The sequence below is a fragment of the Gopherus flavomarginatus genome, chromosome 1, assembly GCF_025201925.1.
Source record: "Gopherus flavomarginatus isolate rGopFla2 chromosome 1, rGopFla2.mat.asm, whole genome shotgun sequence".
NCBI lineage: Eukaryota > Metazoa > Chordata > Testudines > Testudinidae > Gopherus > Gopherus flavomarginatus.
In genome coordinates this window covers 272,196,994-272,224,889 of record NC_066617.1, presented here as the reverse complement: position 1 = coordinate 272,224,889, position 27,896 = coordinate 272,196,994, and the positions used below count along the sequence as shown (strand labels likewise).

Genomic DNA, 27,896 nt, shown 5'->3' with positions numbered 1-27,896 from the left:
AGCTGGAGATGTTTGAAGAATCAAAAAGAGGGGAGGGATAATGTTATTTATAGGTCATTAAAATGAGGACAAGATGCTTGAACCTAATGTAGTACAGTAGAACTTCTGTAGAACCAGAATTACAAACTGACCAGTCAACTACACACCTCATCTGGAACCAGAAGTATACAAGCAGGTAGCAGCGGAGACAAAAAAATAGCAAATACAGACGAGTCTCATCTTATGCACATTTAACATGCGTGAATTCAGCTTTGCACAATCAGCAAAAAAAAAGAGAAAAATAACAATTTAAATACTGTACCTGTAGTGCGGGCAATTCCACCGGCCATTACACTCAATGTAATTTTGACTATACGCGATTTTCACTTCACGCACCGACAGCGGAACGTAACCCCAGCGTAAGATGAGACTCGCCTGTATAGTACTGCTAAAAGTAAACTACTTAAAGAGGAAAAGCAGCATTTTTCTTCTGCATAGTAAAGTTTCAAAGCTGTATTAAGTCAATGTTCAGTTGTAAACTTTTGAAAGAACAACCATAAAGTTTTTTGTTCAGAATTCTGAACGTTTCAGAGTTACGGTCAACTTCCATTCCCGAGGTGTTCACAATTCTGAGGTTCTACTGTAGAAAGGGGGAAGTCAGTAGGAGTTCAGAGTGCAAATGGGAGGGAGTGGGGAATAGTTGCCCAACTCTGAAGGCACCACCACTGCCAGCAGCAGCATAGAAGTAAGTAAGGGTGGCAATGGGGTGCTAAGTCTGTTGTGAAAAGTGATGACGGTTTCTTCTCAAGCTCCCCCAGTATTAAACAGTAATTATTTAAAAAAAAAAAAGTTTCTGCTTATAACATTTTAATAAAAAAATGTGTTAGTCTTAATTTAAAAGCGGTGAGAAAAGGTAAAGAAAATAAGGTTATCAACTTTTTTTTATACTGAACATTATTTAAATCCTGTGTTTTTAATTTATATGGGAGATGGCACTCTGAGACTTGCTGTGTGAAAGGGGTCACCAATACAGAAAATTTGAGAACCACTGGTTTAGAGTGAAGGGACAAGTAGTTATGGACTGTAGTTATGGAGAGCAGTCACAGATAGAGTTGTTGGGAATGGGGCTGATGAGAACAGCTTTGTATTTTGTGCAGAAGTTATCTAAAAGTTTGTGTTAGGTGTTTACATGTGTGAACTTTGTTAGGATTTGAGTGGAAAAATGGGTAAAATATTTTAAAGGGATTACCTAACTTTTCTTTCTGAAAAATCTTACTACAAAGATGAAGTTCATTCTTATAAATAAAACTTGCTCACACATCTGAAATATCAGTTGAAAATTCACACTTGGGTCACATTATTCTTCTGTCTAGAAAAGCTTCTGATATTTGGTCCCAGTCTTAACTTAGGTCTTTGAAATAAATCTTCATTACAGGCCTGAGTTAGAGATACACTTTCAGAAAGACTGTACTGTATAAGCCAATTTCATTCCAGGTGGTAGGATTCATATTACCAAGCCTTTTTTAATTTTACAAAATAGTCCAAATATTTACTATATTTGTCACAATGTACTCTGTCAGCTTAATTTTATGTATATGATGCACTATCCTTTTATTTAATAATTTGCAATGGATTCTCCGACTGGAGCAATTAAGGTACTTAATGTTAATGCCTTTTGTATGTTTTCCAGCAGTCACTTGCTGGTAGTAACCTCTACTCTTTTCTTTGTGTAGGAAACATATGAGACTATTCCAGGCCAGTCCAAGATCACATTCCTTTTACAAGCCATCAGGAATGCTGCTGCTGCTGAAGAGGTTTGTGTTAAGAATCATTCTGCAAAGTGTTCAGAAGGTTACTGGGTGGGGAGGTAAGGGTTTGGAGCAGGAGGGGTGTGTGTGAGAGCTGTTTTGTTGCAGGGATGAGTGACTGAGTGACAAATCTGGCATTGTGTTTTTTTTGTTGTTTTTTTAAGTAGTGAGTCATCCTGAATTCAGCACATTTAGAAAGAGCTGGGTTTAGATTTCATTCATATGTAGCTCATTGTATATATGTATCTGTGGATTTGTTGTACATTGTCTTTCTAAGTTTCCTATTTACTAATTCTGTTTTGGGGATTTACAATGGCTGCCTGTACCTGCCTTGCTTTCTCTGTGTACATTATTTCAAATGAATTAACAAATGGTCCTTTTTCCTAGAAAAGCTTATCCACAATATTTATCACATGAACTTATATGTATGTATTACAGTAGTGTCGCCTATATCTATGGTTGACAAATTACACTTAAAAACAAGGCCTTAGAATGAAGTAACCCTTGGGCTGACATTTCTAACATTTTAGACAAAAAGTGAATTGCTTGGAAAGAATGCTTAAGTTCTGTTTGACTACTTAAGGTAGCTGACCATGAGGGAAAGGTGTTTTTAAAGTGTTAACTATTCACATATATTTTGTGCTCTACTGGGGGAAAAAATTCTATAATTGATCAGAAAGTCTGGCATTAGTTTAGAACTTGGGTTTGTGTAACTATCAAACACTAAATGAAGTTGGCTTGTGTACTACAACGTAAAAAAGTTTACCAGGTGTGTCTCTCAGGTACTCCCTTTGGGAGTGTTTACACATTGCAGAATGTCCTGCAGTTCAGAAGTAATCAATCTTACAAGAAGTACTTATCCTTTGATACCTGGACACGTAAAGTGGAGAACCACTAACTTAACATCAGAAAACTCAAAATCATTTTAGAAATGTAAAAGAGTACTTAATTTTTCAATATGGAGCTTTAATTAGAAACTTATTGCTGAATCATGAAAAGATGTTTGATATCATTTAGAATTCCTCTATAAATATTGGAAGAAAAACATGAGAGCAGTAGTGTTATCCTAGTCAGGCAATGATCCCCTTTATATATAATCACATTTTTTCCTTACAGCTTAAAAACTTTACATATTTAATGGTACTGCTAATCTCCCAGATGCCAAACCACCTTCCTTTTACATGCTTTCTCAATATTAAGCACCTCTGATCTTGGATGAGAATTAAGCATCTTATGAGTCTGAATCTATTATTGCTGGTTGCTAGCTGCATAAAGCTGAGAGTGCTTAATTCTTGTCCAAGATCAGAGATGCGTAAAGCCTTGTGCTTCAGAGATGTCTTCTGAGTTCAGAATATTATGGAACCCTCTTTCATGTGTTTATATCTGTCAGGGAAAATGAGGTACTTCAGAAAGTTGCCTTGGGCTCTAGATGCCATATATATATATATATATATATATTAGAGAACTTCTGCAGATTGAGCAGCTTTCATGTTATTTGTCTAAACTTGTGCTCATAAAGTCCCACTTGATTACATTCTCCATAAAGTATTATTTTATTGCTTTTCAAATCTCTAATAAATGGTAAATTGGCAAGAATCAGGGTGGTCTTGGGTTTTCAGGAACTCCACAGTCCGATGCTGATCAACCTTGTGGCCTTTGGGTGAGTAACAGCACTTTGCCCCCCCTGTAAAATAAGAATAATACTTCCACTCTTTAAGGGATGTTGTGAACATTAATTAGCTAATGTTAGTTCTTTAGATCCTCAAAGCTATGTATAATGTCCTGATTATTTTGAATCCATGTTTAGTATGGGCTGAGGGGTGAAAACATTATCTTCTAAGGTAGTTACTTATCAAATTTTAATGTAGAGTTGAGGGTGTATATATAACTTTTGCTTAACTACAAAAAGTAGTTTGTTTTAAAAAAAAATAAAAGATAGTTGAAAAAGTTAAAGAAGAGTAGAATGAGAAAGTGTCCATTTAAAAGTGAGGCAACTAGGTTCAATTTTTTAATTGACAGCTATTTTAGAAATTACTGTAAGCCCTTTTAATAGTATGCTGACATTTTAAAGAAAATTAAAATATTTAGGGGGGTCCTGCCCCCATTTGTTGTTTAGAAGGGTCTTTTTCTGAGGCTTGAGGATGCTATCACCAAACATTCAGGTTCACCTTCTTCCTCTCCCTCTTTTTCCCTGTGTGCGCTTGTGCCAGCTTCCTGTTCAGTTTCATCTTTGATTCTGCTGGTACCAGTAATCACTTTTTCTTTTTTAAAGGGGATGAATATTTCATAAGTCTTCCTCATTGTGCACTCTGTTGACTAATGGATCTTGGATTACTGGTTTCAGCAACTAGGGATATTGTGATCTTAGAATACTGGATCCACAGGCAGGATCCATGGCAGGATTATGTTTGATCCAGTTATGGATTTGTGGATGTTTTCCTTTACAGAACATGGATTGCATTATGAAATATACACTTCCCTGAAATTCTTGTCAGATTCCCCAATGAATGTGGATGATGATGTCTGTAAATCCAAAGTGGGTCCTGTCTAGTTGCATGCATGAATGAGCAATGTAGTAACTCATTTTAAGAGTGTCTCTAGCACCCATCAACATAGTAGCTTATTTCTGAAGCAGTGTGGGGCAGAGCACTAGGCTGGGACTTGGGAAACCTGGATTCTGTTCCTGGTTCTGCTACAGGCCTGGTGGTGTGATCTTATGCCTTAGTTTCCCCATCTTTAAAATGGGGGTGATAATACTTACACCTCCTTTATAAGGGAGATTTGAGATCTAGTTATGAGCTAGATATTTGTATTGGCTTTATATTTCTTTATTAATTTATCTTTGTGTTATGTATTTGTGGGGTTGGACACATGACCAGTTCGAAAATAATTGGTCAGTTGACCAGTCAAATACTGGTCAGACAATGTCTCGTGTCAGTAATAGTAAAGGATTTTAAAGCACTAATTTATTAAAACAACAGTAAGGGGAAAAAAACCTTTGATCTCCAATAAGTTTAGCTTTAGATACTTAAGCCTAATTACAAAAAAGCAAATTACTCAGCTGAGTTATTTCAGCTGAGAATAATGTGAAGCACAGTGAAATTACTTTCTAAGAAGTGAAAGAATTGTTACCTTTTTTAGCGATGTTAGCTTAGTATTTACACGTGAACTTTATTCAAGGCTGAACAGTTAGGGAGAAAAAAACCTAAACAGAAATAAAACACACAGCAACTATCAAAAAGTCATTTTTAAATGCACTTACGCTAGGTGGGCAGCAGAGCAACCCTTAAATTATCTTGCTTTACATTATCAATATCTTTAGCAGAATCTCCTCCATTTGATGCATATTCAGTCAACTCTTCATCTGTCGTTTTCTCTTCTAATCTTAATATAGCCTTGATATGTACAGTGGTATTGTAACTTTGTCTGAGGATATTAGAGAGACAAGTTGAAAGTGATCTTTCTATATCTAACCTCTCAGTCCTCCTCCCCCAAGGAACCCTGCACAACACTTTCAAAAGACAAGCCTCGGAGCTTAAATTCATAACCTTGTGTGACACTAAAAATCATGGCCTTAAATAAAGACACTGGTGTGACGGGATCCCTGAGATATAACTTGGCACTGGGGTACCGCTGTGCTCCCTTAACTCTCCAGCCTGGGCTCTCTCTCAGTGCTTTGTTAGTGACAATCAGCAAACTCCTACAGGTGCTGCTATCACTCAACACAAGAGCATGTGGAGTCCCACACCCAGTTAGATTGCATAAATGCTCCCAAAGCACTCACAAAACACAGAGAAAGGCACCTGCCAATTCCCCCCGGCTCCCTAGCGTGGCACTCCATGGACTATGCTATCTTGCCCTGGTCAGAAGCCTGACCAGCATAAGTGTATTACCCAGTCCGCTCCTCCTTCAGTGTGAAGAGGACATGTACCTGAGCTGAGATTTCCCATGAAGTTCAACCAAACCACAGTTTTAGGTAAAATATAAAACAAATTATTAACTACAGAAAGATAGATTGTAAGTGATTATACGTGGTAGGCATTAAAGGTCAGATAATTACCAAAGAAGAAAAAAGTAAATACATAGTCTAAATCTTAAAACTTATTAGATTAGGCAATATTTAGAGCAAGCAGTTTTTTCACCCCCCTGGATGTTACAGTTCTTAATACACATTCTTCTCCAAGAAGCCTGGGCCAATCTCCTCAGATGAAGTTTTTGTCTTCTCATGGTTCTTGTTGCTTCCAGCATAGGTTGGGGAGGAGAAAGGCAAAGGAATGTTGCTTTGTTCGCTATTTTATATCCTTAGTTCGTGTACCTAGAAGACACTTGCCCAGATGTGCCCTAGTGGGTTTTGCTGAGTCACTGGGTTGAGCAGTCCCCTTAGTCTTCCGCAACTATCATTGAATTGTAAATCTATTTATTACAACTCTTGCTGATTAATGGTCATTGAGAACCCCTCTGGGAGCAGTTTGCCTTTTTTATATGTCCCTAACAATCTTCCAACCTATTTCAGTAACAACCATGCAGCAAAATACACACTAATGTTACACATATTTGGGTAGAACAATGGGTTTCATCAGATCATGACCTTTCATATGGTATCTTACGTGGCATACTTTGTATGAAATCTATCATAACTATGTGATGGTGTGAATATGGGGGTGCCAGGGTGCTGCTTTGAGGTACAGAATGCCACAAGTAGATTTATGGCTTATTACAACAATCTAACTAAGCCCCCTTTTTTTTTGTCCCATGACTGCAGGGGTGTTACTAGCCACTTCACCTTGAAGGTTCCCTTAAAATACATGCTAATTGCTTGTGCTGAACTATCTGTTCAGTCTTGTATTTAGCTGTGATATTCATAGTACCTTTCTCAGACCTGGAGAAGAGCTCTGTATAGCTTGAAAGCTTCACTCACCAGCAAAAGTAGGTCCAATAAAAGGTATTACTTCACCCAGCTTGCCTTTTTAGTCCTGAAACACTGTTTCCAGCTTCCAGTTTATTTCTAGGTTTTGAAAGTAGGATTCTCCAAACCATCCAGTTTTTTTTGTATGTGCAGTAGCACACAGAAGGACTAAAATAACTTATGCCACTGTAGCTACATTGCAGACACACAACCTTTTTCACCGTCATGGAGCAAACTGTTTCAATTCAACTCATGGGACAACACTCCATGTTGTCTTATTACTTGATGGGCTGCTGCTTGTTTTATAATTTGCTGCCTCTGTCAGAATTGTTTGTTCATTTGTATCTCCTTGAAAGTATGCAACAGCTGCAATGAAGTCATATGCTGAATCAGTCATTATCAGCAAGGTCTTGGCCCTGGAAGCATGGATCAAGAAGATAGGCAGCATTTGTGCCAGAGTGATCACTGGATTTTCTGTGATACTATTTTGTCTGTCTGTTTTCAGCTTTTGTAAGTGGACTTTGTTCAGTATTCTCACAGATGTTTCTTAATGTTCAGGAGCTTGTTTTTCACATCACACAATGCCGAACTATCATTTCATAATCTGAATGGACTGTTCTATGGGTTGAAGCAATGAAGTTACTTTTGAGTTGTGCATCCGAAAGATTGACAAGAATGTCAGTGCAGATTACTCTGGGGTAACACCTGTCTGCTCTTTCTTTAGCAGTGGCCGACTGAAATCTTCTTGCATATATGAAGATTTTTGATACATTTAATAGAAGATGCGCCTCAAGTATAATACGGCAAGTGCTATATTAAATGTTGCTCAGAAATGACTGCGGCACTCATTTGTTTTGGGGAAAAATTTGGCAATGCTTTTCACTTTTTACATGTAATGAGAAAATTTTCAGATCTGCAACATAACCAATGAAAAGCTACATTGTATGGGCAGCAAATCCATAACTCAAGGCGTGGATATTCAATCTGCAATGCCCAAGAAACTTTGTCAGCAGCATTGTTAGTCACACCAAAAGAACCTTCCAGGGATCCAAGTCATTCATTACCTTGGGAGAATTCAATTTTGTGTTTTTATAAACTTTGGATAATATTGATCTTGATTTTTCAGTATTTTTATCCATTTCCAGTTTCACAGTTGTATGAAATTTTGGGTTTAAACACTTTTTTTAAAAATTTTTTTAGTCCAATTTAGATGTTCGCAGTTGTGGGAAATTATGGGCAGGTGAGGCAATAATTTAATGGTCTCTAAGTTCTTAGGCAAAGAAAGAAAAATGCTGCTTATCTGTAGATGTTGATTATTATCAATGGAAATGTTTTTCATTGAGTTTGGTGAAATCAGCGTTTACTGACAGTGATAAAAATCTAATCCTTCCAACTCTTATATTTTTTTAAACTGGTCAGCAATATATTGGGCTGTGTGGTGAAGCTCAGTTGTGCATTGGAGTGAGTAAAACATTGGATGTGGAGTTAACATGAAGTAGTGAATGTTGCTCCATCCATCAAGATACTAGAGATGCAAGGAGCTTACTCAAGAAGAGCACTAACTTTTTCACACTGCCCATTTTGGCATTCAGAAGACTTCTACAAGCCATTTCCTACTCAGTGATTTGTAAATTGAAAATTTTCATCATACAGAGATTTTCAACTATATATGAAATGGTGTACTGCAAATATAAATAGCTCTAGCAGTCATATTCGTTTGTTTTTTCTAGTGATGGAACCAAAAACCTTTTTAATATCAGTTTGATGAACATCTGAGGAATTTTCCACTGGGTTGTAATTTTCAAAGCTGGAGCAGATGAAGTAGCAAATTTCTTATTAGAAGATGAAGAAATGGGATTAGCTTCGCTTTTTGTCATAATCTCACTATCTTCTTCAGAAGACATTGTTCATGATGCTACTGCTGAAGATGAAGTCAGAGAATGCACTGAAGAAAATTCTGCTGCCTGCAGACTAGGTTTCCCTTTTTGCTGTTTGACTGAAGTATCTGTCTTTGGCAGTAGGTGGACATCTCATAAGAGTTCAACAAGTTTCTCTGTTTTATCAAGGCATCATGTACTCAGAGCGGAACACTTATGGTTAGCTTAACAGTTTTTCCATGTCTAGCAAAATTTCCATACAAATGATTTTAGCTTTCCTGACTCTGTGTAATTTATTATGTCATTATAATGTCTCTATTGCTGGAATGCTTTCTGGTTTATGAAGTATCCCTTGTAGTTCAACCAGTAGCCAATCAATATTTTTGGGCATGTTTCCCCTGCATCTTGGGGAAACTATGGACTCCCAGATCGCATAGGGTATGTCTACACAGCAGTGTAAGTCTAAGGTTAGTGAGACTCAAGACAGCTGACCTGGGTCAGTGAACCCAGGGCTTGAGAGTGTCTACACTGCATTCTAACCCTAGGTTAAGGATTTTCTGACCCATGCTCAAGCCTAGGGCTCTGGCATCCACACTGCAGTGCACAGATCCAAGTCAATGTAATTCTATCCCAGAGTGCCTCGTGTGCCCCTTCCTCTTCCTCCCCCCTCTTACCCACCTCCCATGTCGACACTATTCCTATTGAATGTGTTGAGCTAACTTCTTTATCTTTGTCTAGTCAGTTCAGATTATAAAATCTTCAAGACAGGGACCATGTATTTTAACTTGTTTAATGTGCTTTGTAAACTACCATGTATACTGGTGGCCTGTTGCAAAAATAAAGATATACATACATATAATGTTTGGTTTTGGAAGATCCTAGCCAATCAAGATGTTCCACTTTCAGTTAGTTCCCAGCAGGTGCCATTAACATCTAGTAAAGTGAGTGATCAAAACATTTAAGTAGACTTGGTAAAAGGTGACACCAGGATGCAATCAAAGATAGACCAGTGCCCCCATCAGGGTGTTCTTGCTGGAATGGTTTGCAACATTTGACCATTATTCAAATAGGTATTTAATTTATCATTATTACCAATTGACTGACTTTCCTATGTATTTCTACATCAAAATCAGATACTTTAATATTTTTATTTATAAAAAATATAAATTATCCATCCAGAGGTACTTTTGTCATAATTGAAAAGTACATACTAAGGAAAAATAAATTTATCTGCTTCCCCAAACCAGAAAGAGCAGAAAAAGAACCCTGCTGCAACCATTGATCCAGGTATCTTCTTAATAAAATTGATAAATTTCCACTTCTGCTGATGTTTTGTGGGGTAAACCTGCCATCTGTGAACAAACTTTAATAAGTTCCCAGTTCCTTCTTCATTTCTTGGGATAACTGAGATTGCTTTACAACAATAGTTTTTTCATTTGCGGATCCTTAAAAAATATGTCAAATGGAATTGTGGACTTCTTTCTAAGTTTTAGACACCACAGGTTGAAAACCACTGTTCTATGGTAACGGCAACTTTTTGCAGACCCCTTAGACATCATCTGTGGACCCCCCAGGAGTCCGCAGACCACAAATTAATAACCACTGCTTTACAGAATATTCAGCTACTGTGTAACTTACTAAACATAATCAAAGCTCCTTTCATTTGACAGAACTTGTATTCCTCTGCATACGCTAGCACTTGTCTTCTATTGTGAGCAAAAAATGACATTTTACAGTGACCCTGAAGTTGTATATGCTTTTGATTGAGCTCACTCAATGAGATTTAAGCATGTGCTTAAAGTTAAGAAAATGGCTAAAAGTTGTAGGGGGGGGGCAGGGTGGAGAGAGTATTAGAGTTCAAATGAGTGGGATGTTTGGATCTGAATATCAAAATTAATGTTCTTGTGGAAAAAGAGTACAAAATTTGCTGAGACGCTTCATGCAAAATCACCTTTTTGGATACGTTAGGACACATCTGTTTTAGTTTAAAAAAACCTGAAATCTGTGTGAAAAGACAGTGCTGCATTTTAGAAAGGATTGATGAGATCATTTTTATTTTTTAAAAATGTACATCTGAACTATGTACGTGCTTTATTCTCTTTCCAAGTAAATAATTTGATTAAACGACTTATCAAACAGATTGTTGTGTATAAAAGTGTAACATTTTCTAGGAGTAGAACTAATATCTTGCTTATGAGACTTCTTCCAAGAAAAACATAGTAATATATACAATATCTTTTTGCAATAGGCTAGACAAATGGCAGCTGTCCTTCTAAGACGCTTGTTGTCCTCTGCATTTGAGGAAGTCTATCCAGCTCTTTCACCAGATGGTCAAACTGCCATCAAAAGTGAACTGCTATTGATTATTCAGATGGAAACACAGTCTAGTATGAGGAAAAAGATCTGTGACATTGTTGCTGAGCTGGCCAGGAATTTAATAGGTATGTTATGTATATGCAACGGTCACTAGCTATATGTAAATATCTGCATTGTATTTTGCTTCCTAATCTCAAGTAGAATTTCAAAGTACAGTAGCTAACTTTTTTAAAAGAAAGCAAGTCTAGACAGAAGTGTAAGTAAAATGGTTAGATATTTAATATTGCCACTTTAAAACAAAACATAATGATCTGAGTTTGTACTATGTTGCCCTTTATCGGTAGGGTCCTACCAAGTTCACGGCCATGAAAAACATGTCACAGACCGTGAAATAAGCCCTCCCCTATGAAATGTAGCCGTTGGAGGAGGAGCAGGGCTGGTGTGCCTGAGCTGGGAGCTCCTAACATTCCCTGGGCACCAGCGAATAGTTCCCAGGGTGGGCAGGGACAGGACTTGCTCTTCCCCTGCATAGCCACTTTCGGGGGGAGATCAGATCCACCTCCAGCTACTCTCCTGCAGGAAGCTCCAGGGCTGTTGCCCAGATGCAGAACTTCCTGTAGCAGGGGAAAGTATTCGGAGGTGGGTCTGATCTCACCTCTGAGAGTGGCCATGCAGGGAAAGAGCAAGTCCTGTCCCTTCCCAGCCCAGACTAGCAACTTGGAGCCCCCGGCTGAGGTGCTCGCAGCAGCATGGGGCATTAGACCCACCTCCAAGAACCTCCTGGAGCTGCAGGAAGCGCCATTTCTGCTGCCTTTAGAGCCCAGCTCTGAAAGCAGCACAGAAGGTAGGGTGGCAACCTCCCTATAACAGTTTTGTATCTCCTCCCCACACAAACACCCCTTTTTGGGTCAGGACTCCCATAGTTACAGAACTCTGAAATTTCAGATAAACATCTGAAAATGTGAAATCCTGTGGGTGTGAAATTGACTAGAATGGACCATGAATTTGTTAGGGCCCTAGTTATCCATGTAGAGGCGACTTCAGATGGCACAGTTAAGGAAATGTAATTGGAATTTGGTATGATTTTCTTAAGTTTCACTTCCTTGACTCTTCAGTTGTGCGCCAGAGACTTTATTGAATTAGTACTTATTATATGTGAATGTTTTTTCATAAGAGTAAATGCTGATCTCTGTACCTTGGTGTGTTTTGCTTGTCAGATACCCATCTCCTTTTTTTACCTATTTTATGCTATGGCCTTTATACAAATGCGATTTAATTTTGTTTGGAATCTTATTTGAAAAAAAAATGACTTTTAAATGTACTGTTTTTTACGAAGTCTGAATATGCACCAATTTGCTCCTGTTGAAATGTTGCTCTTAATTTCAACTAACTTAAATTCTGCTCACAGTCCTGATTTAGTTGAATGCTAGAAGAGTGTGCAAAGGCTTTGCACAACTGATATCCTAGTATATTAACTGCTGTAAGTTGTATTTGAAACTTAAGCCACCTTTAAAGTTTATTTTTCCTGTAAACGTTGACTTTTTTTTCTAGATGAGGATGGCAATAACCAGTGGCCAGAAGGTCTGAAGTTCTTATTTGATTCCGTCAGCTCTCAGAATGTGGGACTGCGTGAGGCCGCTCTGCATATTTTTTGGTATGCTTCTGGACCTCAGTGCGCTTGAGTTTTTAGCTAAATCAATGCTTGTAAGAAGGGCAAGATAGGAGAAACTAATAGCTTACAACTGATTGTGTCCTGTTTATATTCTGGTATATGGCATATTACTTGACATCGAGAAAAGAGGGTAGGGCATTTGTTACTGAGTTTAAGTATATCTTAACATGTCATTTGCAGTCTGTTAAGGTCTGAAACCTATCTAAAATGCGTTAATGCAGGTGTTCTTCGTCATCTTTAGGAACTTTCCTGGGATTTTTGGGAATCAGCAACAACACTATTTAGAGGTCATTAAGCGGATGTTGGTTCAATGTATGCAAGATCAGGAGCATCCAACGGTAATACACATGTTCTTCTATAGAATCATAAGAGGGGAGGATGATACCATAATTAGGGTGCTAATTTAGGACTCTGTGGACTGGAGTTCAGTTCCCTGCTCTGCCATAAATTTGCTTTCTGACCCTGAGCAAGTCCCAGAGGGGTAACATTTTCAAAAGTGCCTAAGTCATATTGGAAGTAAGTCAGATTACTTTCCTTCAGACTTACCTCTTAAGTGCCTATATTAGTTTTAAAGTGGGACTTAGCCTACTAAGTAACTTACTTACCTTTAAAAATTTTACCGTTTGTCTTTCAGTTCCCCCTCTGTAAAAATGGTGAATAATACTACCTCATAGGGGTGTTGTAAAGATAAAGTAATGAAGGAAAGAGATGATTTGTGACAAGATTTCTGATGGATGAGTTTATTGAAGCCCTTGGTGAAAAACACATCCACTTAGAAAAATTCATTATATTTGCAAACTAAAAGTGAATCTAAAATGTAGCCTTTCCTACAGTGGCTCTGGTGTGACATATTTGCAGCTAGTTTAAAAACCATATCAAATATGAAAGCACTCAAATGTGTCTATACCATTACAAACTCTAATCTTAGCCTGAAACAGCCTTTTTTCTCCCCCCCCACCCCCCTTCCCTCTAGGTTAGGATGTTGTCTGCAAGGGCTGCAGCTGCATTTGTACTTGCTAATGAGCACAATCTTCCTCTTCTGAAACATTTTGCAGACTTGCTACCTGGAGTCTTGCAGGTAAGAAACCATACAGAAGGTGTATTATCACTGTCACCTATAATTGCTTAACGTGAGCACAAGCCATTGATTTGTAAACTCCTTAGTGGCTTGTGAATTCTTGTATGTTCCACATTGTTTTCTCTTCCCAATCAGTTTTTTGTTCACATAGGGCATGTCTACACACAGTGCTGGAGCAGTGCAGCCACACTGATGTAGCGCGTCTAGTGAAGACATTCTATGCAGATGGCAGAGAGTTCTCCCATTAGCATAATAAAACCACCTCCGCAAGCGGAGGTAGCGATGTAGGCAGGAGAAGCTGCTGATATAGTGCTGTCCACGCCAGCGGTTATGTCAGTATAACTTGCATCGCTTGGGGTTGATTTAGTCACATCTTGAGCGACATAAATTATGCCAACACAAGCTGTAATGTTGACATAGTCTGAAACTGTAAGCTCTTTGGCACAGAGACTTTCGTTGTTTGCCCACCCTCAAATACAAGTTGGGTGCTGTTGTAACACAATAAATAGGGTCTAAGATAAAACGCTCTTTTATGATTAAATTTCTATGGGAAATAATAGTTTATTTTAGTGTGATCAATAGCTTAAATGTTAACAGTAACATTTGAGCAGTAAACATGAATTAAATTAATTTATGGTAGAGTCTTTGCTGGTGTATGTTAAAAAAGAATTATGTTCAATCGTATATTATAAGAAAATGCAAGATTATGAAATTGTAAATAGTAAGCAGGATGTTAGACATCTGCTAACGATAAATATTTTTAAATCAGGAGGTTCAAATAACTTGCATGCAAGATTACTCAGTTGGCTGGAGAGATCTCTGGCTCAGTAATCACTTTTTAATAAATCTTGGAAATCTAGGAAATTCCAGAAGTCAGGAAAAGTACTAATATTATGTGCTGTTATTCAAAAAGGGCAGGCACGATAACCTAGGTAGTCATGGGACCGTTAGTCTAACATCTATCCCAGGCAAAATAATGAAAACTGACCTGGTATTTAGCGAACAAAGAAGTAAATGTTGAGAATATAATTAATGCTAATCAACATGAATTTATGGGAAACAGGTTTGTCAAACCTGATTTCATTTTTGATGAGATTGCAAGTTTGGTTAATATATAGACTTTTTTGTAAGATGTTTTGTGGAACATCCTGATTTTAGAAAACCCTAGAACTATGCAACATCAAAGTATACGCTAAATGAATTGCTAACAGACCATCTCAAACTAATTAGCAATAGGAATTGCCATCAAATGGGCGTATTCCTCATGGGATGTTGCAGGAATTGGTTCTAGGACCGATACTGTCTGAGTCTTTCAGTTATCTGGAAGAAAATATGAAATCGTTGCCAGTAACATTTGCTGCTGATGGCTCACAGATTGCGTGATAAGTGGGGATAAGACAGTCATACAGAGCAATCTAGATCACTTGGCAAGGTCTGCCAGTTCGTACAGAATATTTAATACAGCCAAGTGCAAGGTCATCCATGTAGGAACAAGGAATGGGAGTGTATCCTAGAAAGCAGTGATTCTGGAAAAGATTTAGGGGTCATAGCAGAAAAGCAACTGAACATGAGCTTCTAATAGAAGGTTGTGGCAAAAAAGGCTAATGTCATCCTTGGATGTATAAATAAGGGAATAGTGAGTTGGAGTAGGGAAATTATTTTATTGTTCTGGCACTGGCGAGATTGATACTGGAATACTGTGTTCAGTTCTGATGTCCATATTTTTAAAAGGATGTTGAAAACTTGGAGCTCAGAAAAGAGCCACAAAATGACTTGTGGGCTTGGGGGAAAAAAAATTTCTTACAGTGAGACTTAAACTAAACAGATTGAGCTCCTTATCAATAAGCTTGAGAGAGGACTTGATTTGTATATGAAAAAACCTTTGCTGAGAGAAAATACCAGGTATTATAAGAGCTCTTTAGCCTAGCAGAGAAAGGCATAACAAGAGTCAGTGGCTGGAAGCTGAAGCCAGACAAATTCAAATTAGAAATGTCAGTTAACAGTGAAAGAAATTAGCCATTAGAACAAAATATGAAGGGAAATGGTGGATTCTGTCTTTTGAAGTCTTAAGACTGGATGCCTTTCTATAAGATATGCTTTAGTCAAACAGAAGCTGTGGGGCTCAATACAGGATTAACTGGGTAAAATTCAATGGCCTGTGACACACAGGTCAAACCAAATGTTCTTTTGGTCTCTTCTGGCTCTAGAGGATCAGAATGGAAACTCACTTGTGATTCAAGCTGGCTTATGTTTGTTTTGAAAGGGATAAAGCTGTGCAGGAGTTGGAGTTAAAGGGTATATAGTTTGAGGAAAAGCTAAATGGAGTAGATTGAGCTCTACTTGGTCAGGTAGTATGGTACAGATGGTTTTATAAAAGGAAGCAGGTAATAGCATGTTTGGTACAGTGATTGTAGCAGCCATACTGAGTTTCGTGCCATTCATATTGCATAGTGCAGTTCAGAGTAGGATAAGAGGGATTAAGGTAACCTTTGTTGCTAGGGTCAGGAGGATGACTACTTGTTGCTGCAGGCAATTGAAGCTGTAAACATAGCCTCCTTTACTCTGATAAGTTGAACCTAAATTTTCTGCCAAGATTCCTACCTTCTGCAGCAGACTGGAAATTCTGTAGCAGCTTCATTTAAATGAAAAATTGAGCATGTTTTAACTGTGGAAATGAATACAGGAACACCTGTTTGTTTGATACTGAAATCAGTTTTTTACTCAAGAGTTTCAGTTGCCTGTCAGATTTTGTTTTGACAACATAATTGTTTTAGTAGCTGAATATGATACAATTAGGGCTTTCGGCCAGTGGAAAGAAGCAAGAAGGAATTGTGGGATAATCATCCTGTTCATACTAAAATGTTAAGCAGTAAAGTAGTTAATACAGACACAGATAGGCCGTTTGCCATCTTTAGTTTTCAGACCTGTTTGGATGCATGTGTGCAGTTTACCCCCTCAGAGCTTCAGTTTGAGGCCTTCTCAAGATTCAGCAAACGCTATATTGATTGCATGTGGTTCATGATTTCAAGATTTCCTTTGCAACCTTAAGGGATGGCTACATATTTGTAATTGAAAACTCATTCTAGTCCACAGTTTTGTGGTAAGGATGGATTCTATGGGTATGGTAAACAGAATATGTAGATCCCTGGTTATAAATAGGAAATGAGAAGTGTTGGGATAGTTGTGGATGACCTTTGGAAGCAGCTAGAAAAGAATTCTGCTGCTGTTGAAGTTCATTCTACTGATTGGCTAGTGGGAAGGATTTGAAATGTTATAACCATGATTAAAGCTTGGCTTTGGACACCAGTGACATGTTCTGGATGACCAGTTAGGTCTTTAGATATCAAGGCTTGAAAAAAGTATAATTTGAAGTTCAGCTCCTTAATTCACAGATGAGCTGCTAAATACAAGAACTTTCTGACTTTCAAAGGAAATGAGGAACCCGCACCTCCAATTGACTTTTTAGTGATTTGGGTGCTCAGTACTTCCGAAAACTAACTAGGCCATTTATATTTAATGTAGAATATGAATTTGGGCATGTGATTTCAGATACCAGGTTTGAAAATATTGACTTTTTGCTGTACAGCTGCTCAAACTTGCAATGGATGGACAAGTAGGACTTAATCACTGAAAAATGAAGAAAAATCCCTGTGTACATTATACAAATGCCAGGGCCAGACGGGTGGAGCGTACTAACTAATGATGACCTGTCTGGACTAAGCAGTATCTTCCATGATGGAATTTAAACTGTTGAGATCCTAATTATGTTGAAAAGCAATACTGTATTATATATTGAACACCCAAATACAATTACCAAATACAACAAGCGGTGACTGCCAAAGGAACCAAAGTGCCTTTTTTAAGATAAAAAGAGCAAAAGACTTGTGTTTACCTTAGAAATTCAGATCATATTGCCCTATTTTTCCTGGAAGAACCTAAACATGACTGAAGAACTAGGGGGATTTTGATACTACAGGGTCAAGAGAACACTGTCTAACCAATTGAAAGGCAAGGAAGTTTTACTTAACGTTAAATTTTTAACATATAACTTTAGACAGTTGCTGGTTGGTTAGGATGTCTTTACAAAATTTTGAATATATTTTCCATTCCCATGCCCTTCAGTTGAGGGCTAACAAGAGTCCCATTGTAATTTCAGATTCTCCAGCAAAAGCAAGGAAGAATAAGCTTGATATCCCTGGTATTTCTAAGTTGTTGTTTTATCTTTAAAGCTGCATTTATAGAACAGAGAAACAGAATGAGCATGAATTTTTTTTTTCCCTTGCGGATTACCTTCAATAACCTTCAGTTACTAGTTAGTAAGATGTTTGAAGTATTAGACATGCTTTTTGGGAGTTATACCTGTTAAACTGCTAAAATGCAATTTTTTCCATTTGAGCACTACTGACTTACTGTTATGGTTTGATTTTATGAAGGTAAGTGTCTGTCTCCTCCCATCGTGTTGGCTCTGCTTATATTAACACCAGCGGGAGCTAGTCTCACACACAAGAAATAGACCTCATAAACTTTAACTCCAGTAAACAGCCTGAATTAATGTTTTTGCAGAATCTCTTCACAACAGTGTTTTCGTAGCATCAGTAAAAAGCAAATATTTTAATTTCATCCTAATTTTTTTATAGGCTGTAAATGACTCCTGTTACCAAAATGATGACTCCGTTCTAAAATCCCTTGTAGAGATTGCAGATACTGTTCCGAAATATTTACGTCCACACTTAGAACCAACATTACAGCTAAGCCTGAAGGTAAATCTGGAAATTACTGAGAGCAAATTTTCATTTGTTAAACTTTTGGTCTAACCATTCAGCTTTAATCCTGGCAGTTGTGTGGAGACACCAATCTCAATAACATGCAACGTCAGCTGGCCCTGGAAGTAATAGTGACGCTATCAGAAACTGCTGCTGCTATGCTGAGAAGACATACCAACATTGTTGCACAAGCTAGTAAGTAAAATACTCCTGTTTATCTATTAAATAACTTGCCTCCTTTTGAAAATGCTAAACCAATGTCCTATGTGTTAACTAGCACAATAACCTCGCTAGACTTTCAGCGTTGCAAAACATTTATCACCATCTGCAAGCCCCTAAATCAGTTTCCCAAAACTCTTGGTGAAGGCCACTTCTTGGCAACTTTGAGCTGTTTTTCCTTCTCTCTCATAATTTTGTGAATGCCTCCAATCTGCAGCTGCATAACACTTCTGTAGCAACTACAGCAAATGCTTACAGGGAAAGTGATATTGGGGAAAACATTTGATGTGTTTTTAATTAGCAGTCACTAGATGCAGTCCAAACTTTTGCACTATACAAACCCAACTATGGATACCTGAACTACTAAAGTCCTAAATTCACAGCTTCTGTTTAGGCACCTAAGTGGCCTCATTTTTCCAAATGCTAAGAGCCCCCGGTTCCCTGTTAATGGGAGTTGTGGTTATGCTGCATCTTTGAAGATCAAGCAGTTTTATTCAGATGCTTAAATATGGGGTTAAGTTTCAATCCAAAATACTGATTAAAATGTAGATTGTAAACCTCTAAGACAGGCACTATGCCTCTCTAAAGCGTGGCACACACTTTTGGATACTAAAAATAACTTTCTTGGCTGGACAACCCAACAACAGAGTACTGTTTTTATATGGATAACTAAATTCATTTTGCTCCACCTATCAGATTTTTTTTGTGAGCAGACAGAGCATTGAAATAAACAAGTCATGCTCTCTGAGACTTTTTTCCCCACACACTGGTAGTTGAATAGATTTTGGTGCACCATATACTAAGTCTCTGGAAATTACATAAAGGCAACTTGCTATTTTATTCTCCTGCAAGTTTGAAAAGTGCTGTTTTATGCTCGTAACTGTTTAAGAGATGTTAATCATCTAGGAAGACAGTAAAAAATTAGGATTGGCCATCTTTTATTTTATTTATTTATTTATTTATTTATTTATTTATTTATTTATAAAGCAAAGCAAAGCACTTCTACATAGTGTGCATGAAAAGCAAGCCTTTTATAGAAGTGTTTTTCAGGAGTCCTTTATATTAAATGTTACTATTCTCAGTAGGCTTAAATGTTTTAAACCATTCGCTAGAGTCATTTATACTCTTCCAGGTTTTTGGAATCTTTGAGTCTTGGTGCCAGTGACAATGTATGGTTGAGATTCTGATTTTATCTGGATTTGAACAGTGGTGTATAAGCCTCCACGCTACTGCATATGTATGCTTACAAGTCATGCACATGTGTGCTTGAAAAGCCTATCATCTCAGGTATAATCCTTTGAAGCAGCTTACTTTTAGTGCCTTCACACACAGGTTTCTGATAGTCCATCACATTCAAACTTTGGTTGGGTATGCAAGAGGTTAGCTAGGTGGGCAGATTAAAGCACTTTGAGAATTTTGTAGACACAGTGCAATTTCTTTTGGCTTACTGTACATATCCACAATTGGTTAACTCAGTATATAGCCTGAGTGCTCCTGGGTTCTTTGCCAGGTTCTCTCACAGCATCTCTATTTGTTACCTGGGGTTATCTAAACCCAAAGCTGTGGTAACTAATCTGTTTTCCAGGCAGTGTCAAGAGGGGAGGGATAGCTCAGTGGTTTGAACATTGGCCTGCTAAACCCAGGGTTGTGAGTTCAGTCTTTGGGGGGGCCACTTAGGGATCTGGGACAAAATCATTACTTGGTCCTGCTAGTGAAGGCAGGGAGCTGGACTTCATGACCTTTCAAGGTCCCTTCCAGTTCTAGGAGATAGGCTATCTCCATTATAAAATAAGTCAGTGGGTGACTCAGCACCTGTATCTGATAAATTATTGGTATGCACAAGAGTGCTTCCACCCAACAATCCTTGTTTTTATTGAGTATAAAGCACACATCAAAACTAGCAGGAGTCTAGATGTGAAGCACTTCAGACTATAGCTATCCAAAGCCTGAGGTGGTATAAAGTTATAGTAACAGGTTACCAGTGCTCAACCTTTCTCCTAGCCACTGGGGAGTTAGGTGTCAGTCTCCTAGCTCGTAAAAATCTTCTCAGACTTCTCCCAAGCTTCTCCAAAGTACACTCTCTAACTAAACTTTTTATAGGTTCTCTAGACCAAGCACAACTCATAATAGGCTAACAATCTTACCTAGCAGCTGCGAATAATAATTCATTCTACTTATCAGCCAAGCAGCTTCAGCAAGAAATTTACAAATGCAGATACCCAAATCTAGGTCTGTTTTCTGTCCTTTCACTGTAAATATCCTGTTAGTAACACTCTGCAGTTTGTGTGGCTGTCTTGTCTGCCTAAGCAGGGCTGAATTAATCCTACGTGGTGTCCTTGCTTCCTGCCCATGGGGCTAAGTACGCAAGATGGCTGCAGGTTATGTCAAGTCAACTTCTCTTGTAATACAGTTTGCTAGGAGACTGTCCCATCCTGGTGGATGTTGACCTGGCCTTGGTGTACACTCCTGCATCACCTCCTCTGTGGACCACAGCAATGCAGTATATACTTTGGTATGAAGCCATCAGCAAAACACGAGCAAGGTTGGAATGCCACAGCATGCCTCCTCAGCAGCACAGGCTATTGTGAGCACATGAAACAAGTTTTGTGTGTTCTGTGCTGGCTTCCATACAATATAAAGTAAAGTTTAAGGTTGTGGTCCTTATCTTCAAGGCATGCAATGACCTGGGCCCAACCTTTCTAAAAGATGGCATAAAGCTCCAGGATGAGGACTGTGGCTGAAAACTGCTCATTGGGTACAGTTGAACTTTTTACTATGAGTGATGTTTGTCGATGCAAGAGCGCTTTCTCAGCAGCTTGTCTAAGACTGTAACTAACTCCTTAAGGCAGTTGTCCCCAAACTTTTGAGGGGTTGTCTCCCCCCCCTCCGCTGGGGCTTGGGGGGAGACGCAGCCTGGGGTAAGAAGGCTGGGGCCGGGAGTGAAGCTGAAACTGTGGCCAGAGGCTGAGCAGAACTGCAGCAGGGGCTGACAGCTGGGCCCTCAGCCAGGTGCAGTTCCGCTCCTGCCCCAGCCTTGGCCTTAGGCGGGGAACATTGCTGAGGCTGGGAGCAGGGCAGGAGCTAGGGATGTGGCTGTGGGTGGGACTGGAGCAGAGCTGGGGGCAGGGAAGGTGTGAGTGGTGCTCCCTCCCTGCCCCCCATTGGGGCTGGTCTGGGCCTCACAGCACCCTGCCCCTGAAGGTTCCTCTGGGTCCCCCAGTTTGATAGCCCTTAGGGCAGAAGTCCTCACAGACATACTACCTCTCATTCAAATTGCAAGGCAGGTTTCTTGCTGTCTCTAATATAAACATAGCCACATGTACATAATGTGTAAACAAATAAAAACCCTACCAAACATTACACTGCATACACAATTCTCTTGAGAGGCAGAGCAGCAAGTGACAGAAGTTAGTCATGTTGTTTAATGGAAGACATTCAGATACTGTGGTGATGAGGGTGTAGCTATTTAGAAGCTAAGGTTCCATATTTACAGAGTAAACTTCCATTTTTCAAATGCAGGGGTGAACAAATTGACAATCGATGGATTAAGTGTCCGAGGTTCTTCATATCTTGAGCTCTTCTGAAAGTTCTAGGGTACTTTCTGTGGTAAAAGCCCATTTCTAAAGGGCTTGTATCTTCTTTGTTCAAAAAGAAGACAAAGCAGAACAGAAGGGCTACACACCTGCGATCCAAAACAGGTGATCAGGTTGTCAAGATGATTTAAAATCTAAATATGTACAGCCATTGAGAATTACTTACTCGTCTGTTTGCTATATTTCAGTCAATAGCTTTTTAAGTTTTCATCTATGCCAGGTATACTGTCTGTGCACCCAGAGCTCATCATGGAGGGCAGGAAAACAGGGAAATGGTCTTCTGTAGTCAGTCATCAGACTTTTTTATTGGCCAAAATTTGAAGGATTCCTTGTCAAAGTTTCCATAAATCAGTCCAAGCACATCTTAACTCTAATGCCATGTTTAGAAATATTTGACAAACCTTTCCAATGGCTGTTGACAGCCTTTACTTTATCAATGTGATCTTGACCTTTGCAAATTAAAATTCTGAAGAAGAACTCTGTTGTAATTTATTTTTGGTAATGAAAGGGTATTCCTAATTTCTAGTCCATTGTTTTTACTGCATATGAAACAAAATGTTCTGAAGAATGTCCTCTCCTAAACTCATTCAGTGCTATAGATTAAATGTTACTTTAGTATACTGTAATTTAATTGGGATGACTATCAGGTTTTCATTTTGTATTTAGTTCCTCAGATGTTAGCAATGATGGTTGACTTAGAAGAAGATGAAGATTGGGCAAATGCAGATGAGCTTGAAGATGATGATTTTGACAGGTATTTGACAAACCAACTGTCTCAATTAAAAGAAACCCCATAGCATACAGGTGACCTGGGTGTTTGCAAGATGGGGAGGCAGTTTGTTTGCATCCTGCATTCCCACGCTCTGCCTGTCCACTACTACCAGCAGCAGCACACACATTTCTCCTTTTTACAGATAGTGGAAGTGAAAATAGAAGCCTTGTGATATAAATTGGCACCACAACTGGCAGAAAATAATTTAGAGGTCTAGAATTACATTACTGGTGTCGGAAGGAAAAGGATCAGAAGCAGTTTATTCTTGGACAGGAATAATGCTAAAAGGGAGAGTGAGCAGAAGTAGCAATTTGTTTGTTTTTTATATATACACCTCTACCCTGATATAACACTAATTCAGATATAATGCAGTAAAGCAGTGCTCTGGTGGGGTGGGGGGGACTGCGCACTCCGGCAGGTCAAAGCAAGTTTGATAGAAGGCGGTAAGATTTTTTTGGCTCCCGAGGACAGTGTTGTATTGGGGTAGAGGTGTATATCTATATGGGTCTATAGATCTATCTAGATCTAGATCTATCTATATTATTTGAATAACTAGCTTTCGGTGTAAATAAATGTTTCTTTATAACTGAAAGACTCTAAATATAAGCATTTATATCTTTCAGCATTCAAACTTAAACTTTATTTGCTTGCAGGGATCATTCACATTCAGAGATTGGAAAAAGTGTATTTCCTCATACACTTTTCGAATGAACTGTTGGACCTGTTGACTTTTTACCCTAGACTTTGAATTAATCATGACTCTCTTCTTTTTTAAACACTAACTTTAGCAATGCAGTTGCTGGTGAGAGTGCGTTGGACAGAATGGCATGTGGCCTTGGAGGGAAACTTGTTCTTCCTATGATTAAAGAACATATTATGCAAATGCTCCAGAATCGTAAGTAACTTGATGTATCGTTTTAGAGTCTTAGCTTGAATAATTATATTTGTAAAGGCCTGTTCAGCTACGTAGCGCTTTCTGTTAATTATCCTTTTGTATTATTAATAGGTGAATATAAAACTCTGGTATCATAGATAGACTTGTAATTTATTTTTTATCCAAAATGAATTTCAAAAATCTGTCTAATGTGATGAATGTATTCCGCTTTCAGTGGCCAAGAATAGAGGAACTATTTTATTAAAAGTAGTGAAGTAACCTCAACAGCTTCGCTTTAAAACTTCAGACTTTCTCTGGATTTAGTCATAAATGAGGGAAAATGTCTGTTACATTGAAGAATTTTGATCTATATAGGACTTTTGAGTTTTAGAAATACTCACTGCATATGAGCAGTATGAAATTTCCCACTAATTCAGTAGAATATTGAGGATGAGTTTGGCTAGATAAATGTGCTACAGATTGTCACAATTGGTAATTGACACTTCTGGCATCCTCTGCAGACAGCACCAAGGGTTATTTTGGATACTGACTTCTTTTTTTTATCTTTTTTAGAGAGACAGTCCCTCCAGTTTAGAGTTTGGGCATCTTGCTAAGGCATTTTGAGGCTGTGTAAACTGCCTCTTCCAATCCTCTAACTTTACAGGACTCTAGTCTGCAAGCATCTCAATCCTATTTTTTCACAAGCATTAAAAAAAAAAGGCACACTGATTTAAAAAAAAAAACATATTAAGGTGCAGAGCTCATACATGGATAAGAACAAATCACACATTGAAATACGGTAGTAACCACTATGGTGTTCAAGTTGGGTTTTGCCATACTGATCCACCTTATAGTAGTGTGGATCCTCCATACACCCTGGCCAGCCATCTATCTTCTCCTCACTTCCAAGTATCCATAATGTTTGATTGTGCAACAGGATTGCTCATTAATCATATTTTGCACATTTTGGTTTATTGCACCTTAGAAGGCATGCCGAATTTGAACAGCCAGGCATATGGGTTGAAGAAGGCCCAGACCTCCTGGGTATCCTCTCCTACTTTAATAACATTAACACCAGTCAGAACACACCTGAAAGCCATTCTTCATTTTTGCACCCTGATAAACATTTTAGTGTCAGTAGATAATACTCCACATCAAGGTATACAGCTATAGTGGGCAACACTAGATTTGAATGTCATCTAAGTCTCAAACTACTGGTGCCTTCTTGTGCTGTTTAATTTCTGAAATGAAAGTTATTCATTGTACAAAACTGCTTGGATATTTTGGAAACTGATTAATCTTTTGGTGTTCAATACCTTCAGAAGTAGCAGGTACCTAGAGTCTTTATGTAGCCCCTTGGAGGTTGGGGGCTGGGTCTCATAAGAGTTGGAAGCACTCATTCTCAACTGACTTGCTAGTCAGTATGCCCTGATCCTTCCATTGAGCAGGGATGCAGCAATCTGGGTTGAGCTATAGTGATAGGTGAGGCACATGAGGCGCGTGCTGTGCTGGGAAGGAGAGCCTGTTGCAATATTTATTCGGTGAAGTGGCATTGGTAAGCTAATAGGAGGGGAGGGCTCTTGTTTGCAGACAGGGAATAGAGGAGAGACGGCAAGGTTTTCTGATACTAAAACTTCAAAAATTCCTTATTTAATCAACTGTTAAAGATGAACTACAAATAGTTTTTGTTTCACTTCTTTAGAAGTAAAGTTCCAGTCTTTTCTCACAAACTTTCCTTACATAAATTTAAGGTTGAAAGTTTTCTCCTCGGGGTGGGATGCCAGAATGTGAGCCCCCAACAGGTTTAAGTATCATTTCTCCTGATATCACATGAATGAATGCATGCAGGCATGCATACTATTAGCAGCGAGTTGGAAGGAAGACATGCAATGTGATCTTAATGAATTAGGAAAAAGCAGTGAACTTGAGCAGCAGCAAAGATGAAAGCACTAACTACTGCTTCCCAGCATCCACTATCAGAACTAGCACTTTCTAGGCTAGCTGTATGATGCAAATCCTACCATCTTTTGCTTATAATGAAGCAAGCTGCAACTAGAATTCCAGTCTATAGTGGTGGTAGATTGGTTAAGTTTGCAGGAGTTGGAAACTTTTATCTTGTGTCTGTTTAGGACAATCCTGTGAGTGGTGGATTGGTACTACACAATTACTATATTTACATTATCCTTTATATTTTCTATGGTATAGAAGAAAGATCAGCCATCTAGACTACTGGGGTTTATGAAACAGTAGCGTAGTGGTAGTGGATAGTCCACTTTACCTCACTATAATATGTCTGACCAGAGTACAGTGGTTTAAAAAAAAAAAAAAGCCAGATGTTGAAGTAACTAAATATTTTTTACTTGACTAATTTATTTGGGTTGGGAGAGCTGCAGGTAGCTCTTTACTCTGGTGCTGCATAGTACTGTGGAGTATATGGTACAATGCTTTACAGCAAGTAACAAAAACGGACCTTCATACTATCCCAAACTATCTCATAATTGAGTAGATGTGTGTGAGAGTAGCATTACGGATAGTGGTAGTAAGAGCCAAAGTGCCCTTTACAAGTTGTAGCAGTAGAGACCTGGTATCACTAATTCAAAATTCTTGACTTTTGGTGTCAGGCGGAGTCTTTGTCTACCTTCTTCCTACAGCAAAGCAGGGAAAGAGTAGGATGTTTGACAGATTTGGCTGTATCTTTCCTTGTATGTTCTATTTTTCAAACCCTCTTTGTTGTAGTATAAGGAAGATCATTGTGGGCAAAAGGGTATTGTTAATGCATATTCTCCACTCGAAAGGAAAGCTGTTAAGGAGAGATGGAGGTCAGTGTCAGTCCACGCTAATAGGCCAAACATTTTAAAAAGAGTGAACGTTAAATTCCTAAATCCATATCTGTTGATAGGAGGATTGAATAGGGTACATGATGACATTAGAAAGTTGGTGTGTGGGAGGAGGGACGGGAGGGGGGGAATTCTTCTTGTCTTTAAATTGGAATGTTCAGTGCTCTCTTACCTAGATTTTTTTTTTTCTCTTTCAAACACTGTAGAAGAGGGGCATGCACAAGGGTATGGAAATCACTGGTAGCGAAATGAAAGATGTCTTTTCCTGAACCTTTCCTAGTTGACTTATTTAACTATTTCCAGACAGTAACACTAGGGATGAGGGATCAATAGTTTAGAATTTCTGTGTTCAGTTTTGGGCAGAAGGATTTGTCCCCGATTTCCTCAAACTAGCCAGAAGAAAAAGATGTCTGGGTACATGCAGGGTTGGGAGGGAGCAGTTCTGACATGTGTAGATTAAGTATCCAGACGTGCTCTTTTACAGTTTTAAAATGAGACCTTCTGTATTCCTGTCTTTCCCTATTCTTATTTTCCAAAATGGATACCTTATTTTCCATGTAATGTCTTCTTACACAGCTGATTGGAAATACAGGCATGCTGGTTTGATGGCTCTGTCAGCTATTGGAGAAGGTTGTCATCAACAGATGGAGGGAATTCTAAATGAGATAGTTAACTTCGTTTTACTTTTCCTCCAGGATCCTGTAAGTTTAATGCAGTTGATAGATCAAAATTTGTCATTTAACTTCTGCTTTTATAAACACTTACTATTTGAGGGGAATGTTATTTCAGCATCCAAGAGTGAGATATGCAGCCTGTAATGCAGTTGGACAAATGGCTACAGACTTTGCCCCTGGTTTCCAAAAGAAATTCCACGAGAAGGCAAGTAATAGACAATCCAAGATAAATTTTTGTTTCATTTGGAAACTTGTTCTGAACATTAACTATTCTGTTGTAGGTAATTGCAGCTCTTCTGCAAACCATGGAAGATCAGGACAACCAGCGTGTTCAGGCTCATGCAGCTGCTGCACTCATTAACTTTACTGAAGATTGTCCGAAATCACTGCTTATTCCCTATCTGGATAATTTAGTGAAGCATCTTCATTCCACCATGGTGATTAAATTGCAGGAGGTATAATATGCTTAATGATTTAGGGGTGTATTTTTTTAATTGCTTTGCTAAAGTCTTCTGTCAAGTTTGCAAA

The 27,896-nt window shown here is 38.5% G+C and overlaps 1 protein-coding gene across 1 annotated transcript in view; it reads left to right on the top strand.

The window, feature by feature from the left end:
• Positions 1-1,716: 1,716 nt before the first annotated feature.
• The window catches only part of IPO5 (importin 5), an 88,078-nt gene continuing 61,898 nt past the window's right edge, over positions 1,717-27,896 (top strand). The window contains exons 1-12 of the mRNA XM_050952272.1: positions 1,717-1,793; positions 10,819-11,011; positions 12,438-12,540; positions 12,800-12,896; positions 13,532-13,636; positions 18,274-18,396; positions 18,474-18,594; positions 22,878-22,965; positions 23,772-23,878; positions 27,271-27,395; positions 27,484-27,573; positions 27,650-27,823. Of these exons, the coding sequence (XP_050808229.1) occupies positions 10,828-11,011; positions 12,438-12,540; positions 12,800-12,896; positions 13,532-13,636; positions 18,274-18,396; positions 18,474-18,594; positions 22,878-22,965; positions 23,772-23,878; positions 27,271-27,395; positions 27,484-27,573; positions 27,650-27,823 (1,317 nt within the window). The 5' untranslated portion in view covers positions 1,717-1,793; positions 10,819-10,827. The remainder of the gene's footprint in view (positions 1,794-10,818; positions 11,012-12,437; positions 12,541-12,799; positions 12,897-13,531; positions 13,637-18,273; positions 18,397-18,473; positions 18,595-22,877; positions 22,966-23,771; positions 23,879-27,270; positions 27,396-27,483; positions 27,574-27,649; positions 27,824-27,896) is intronic.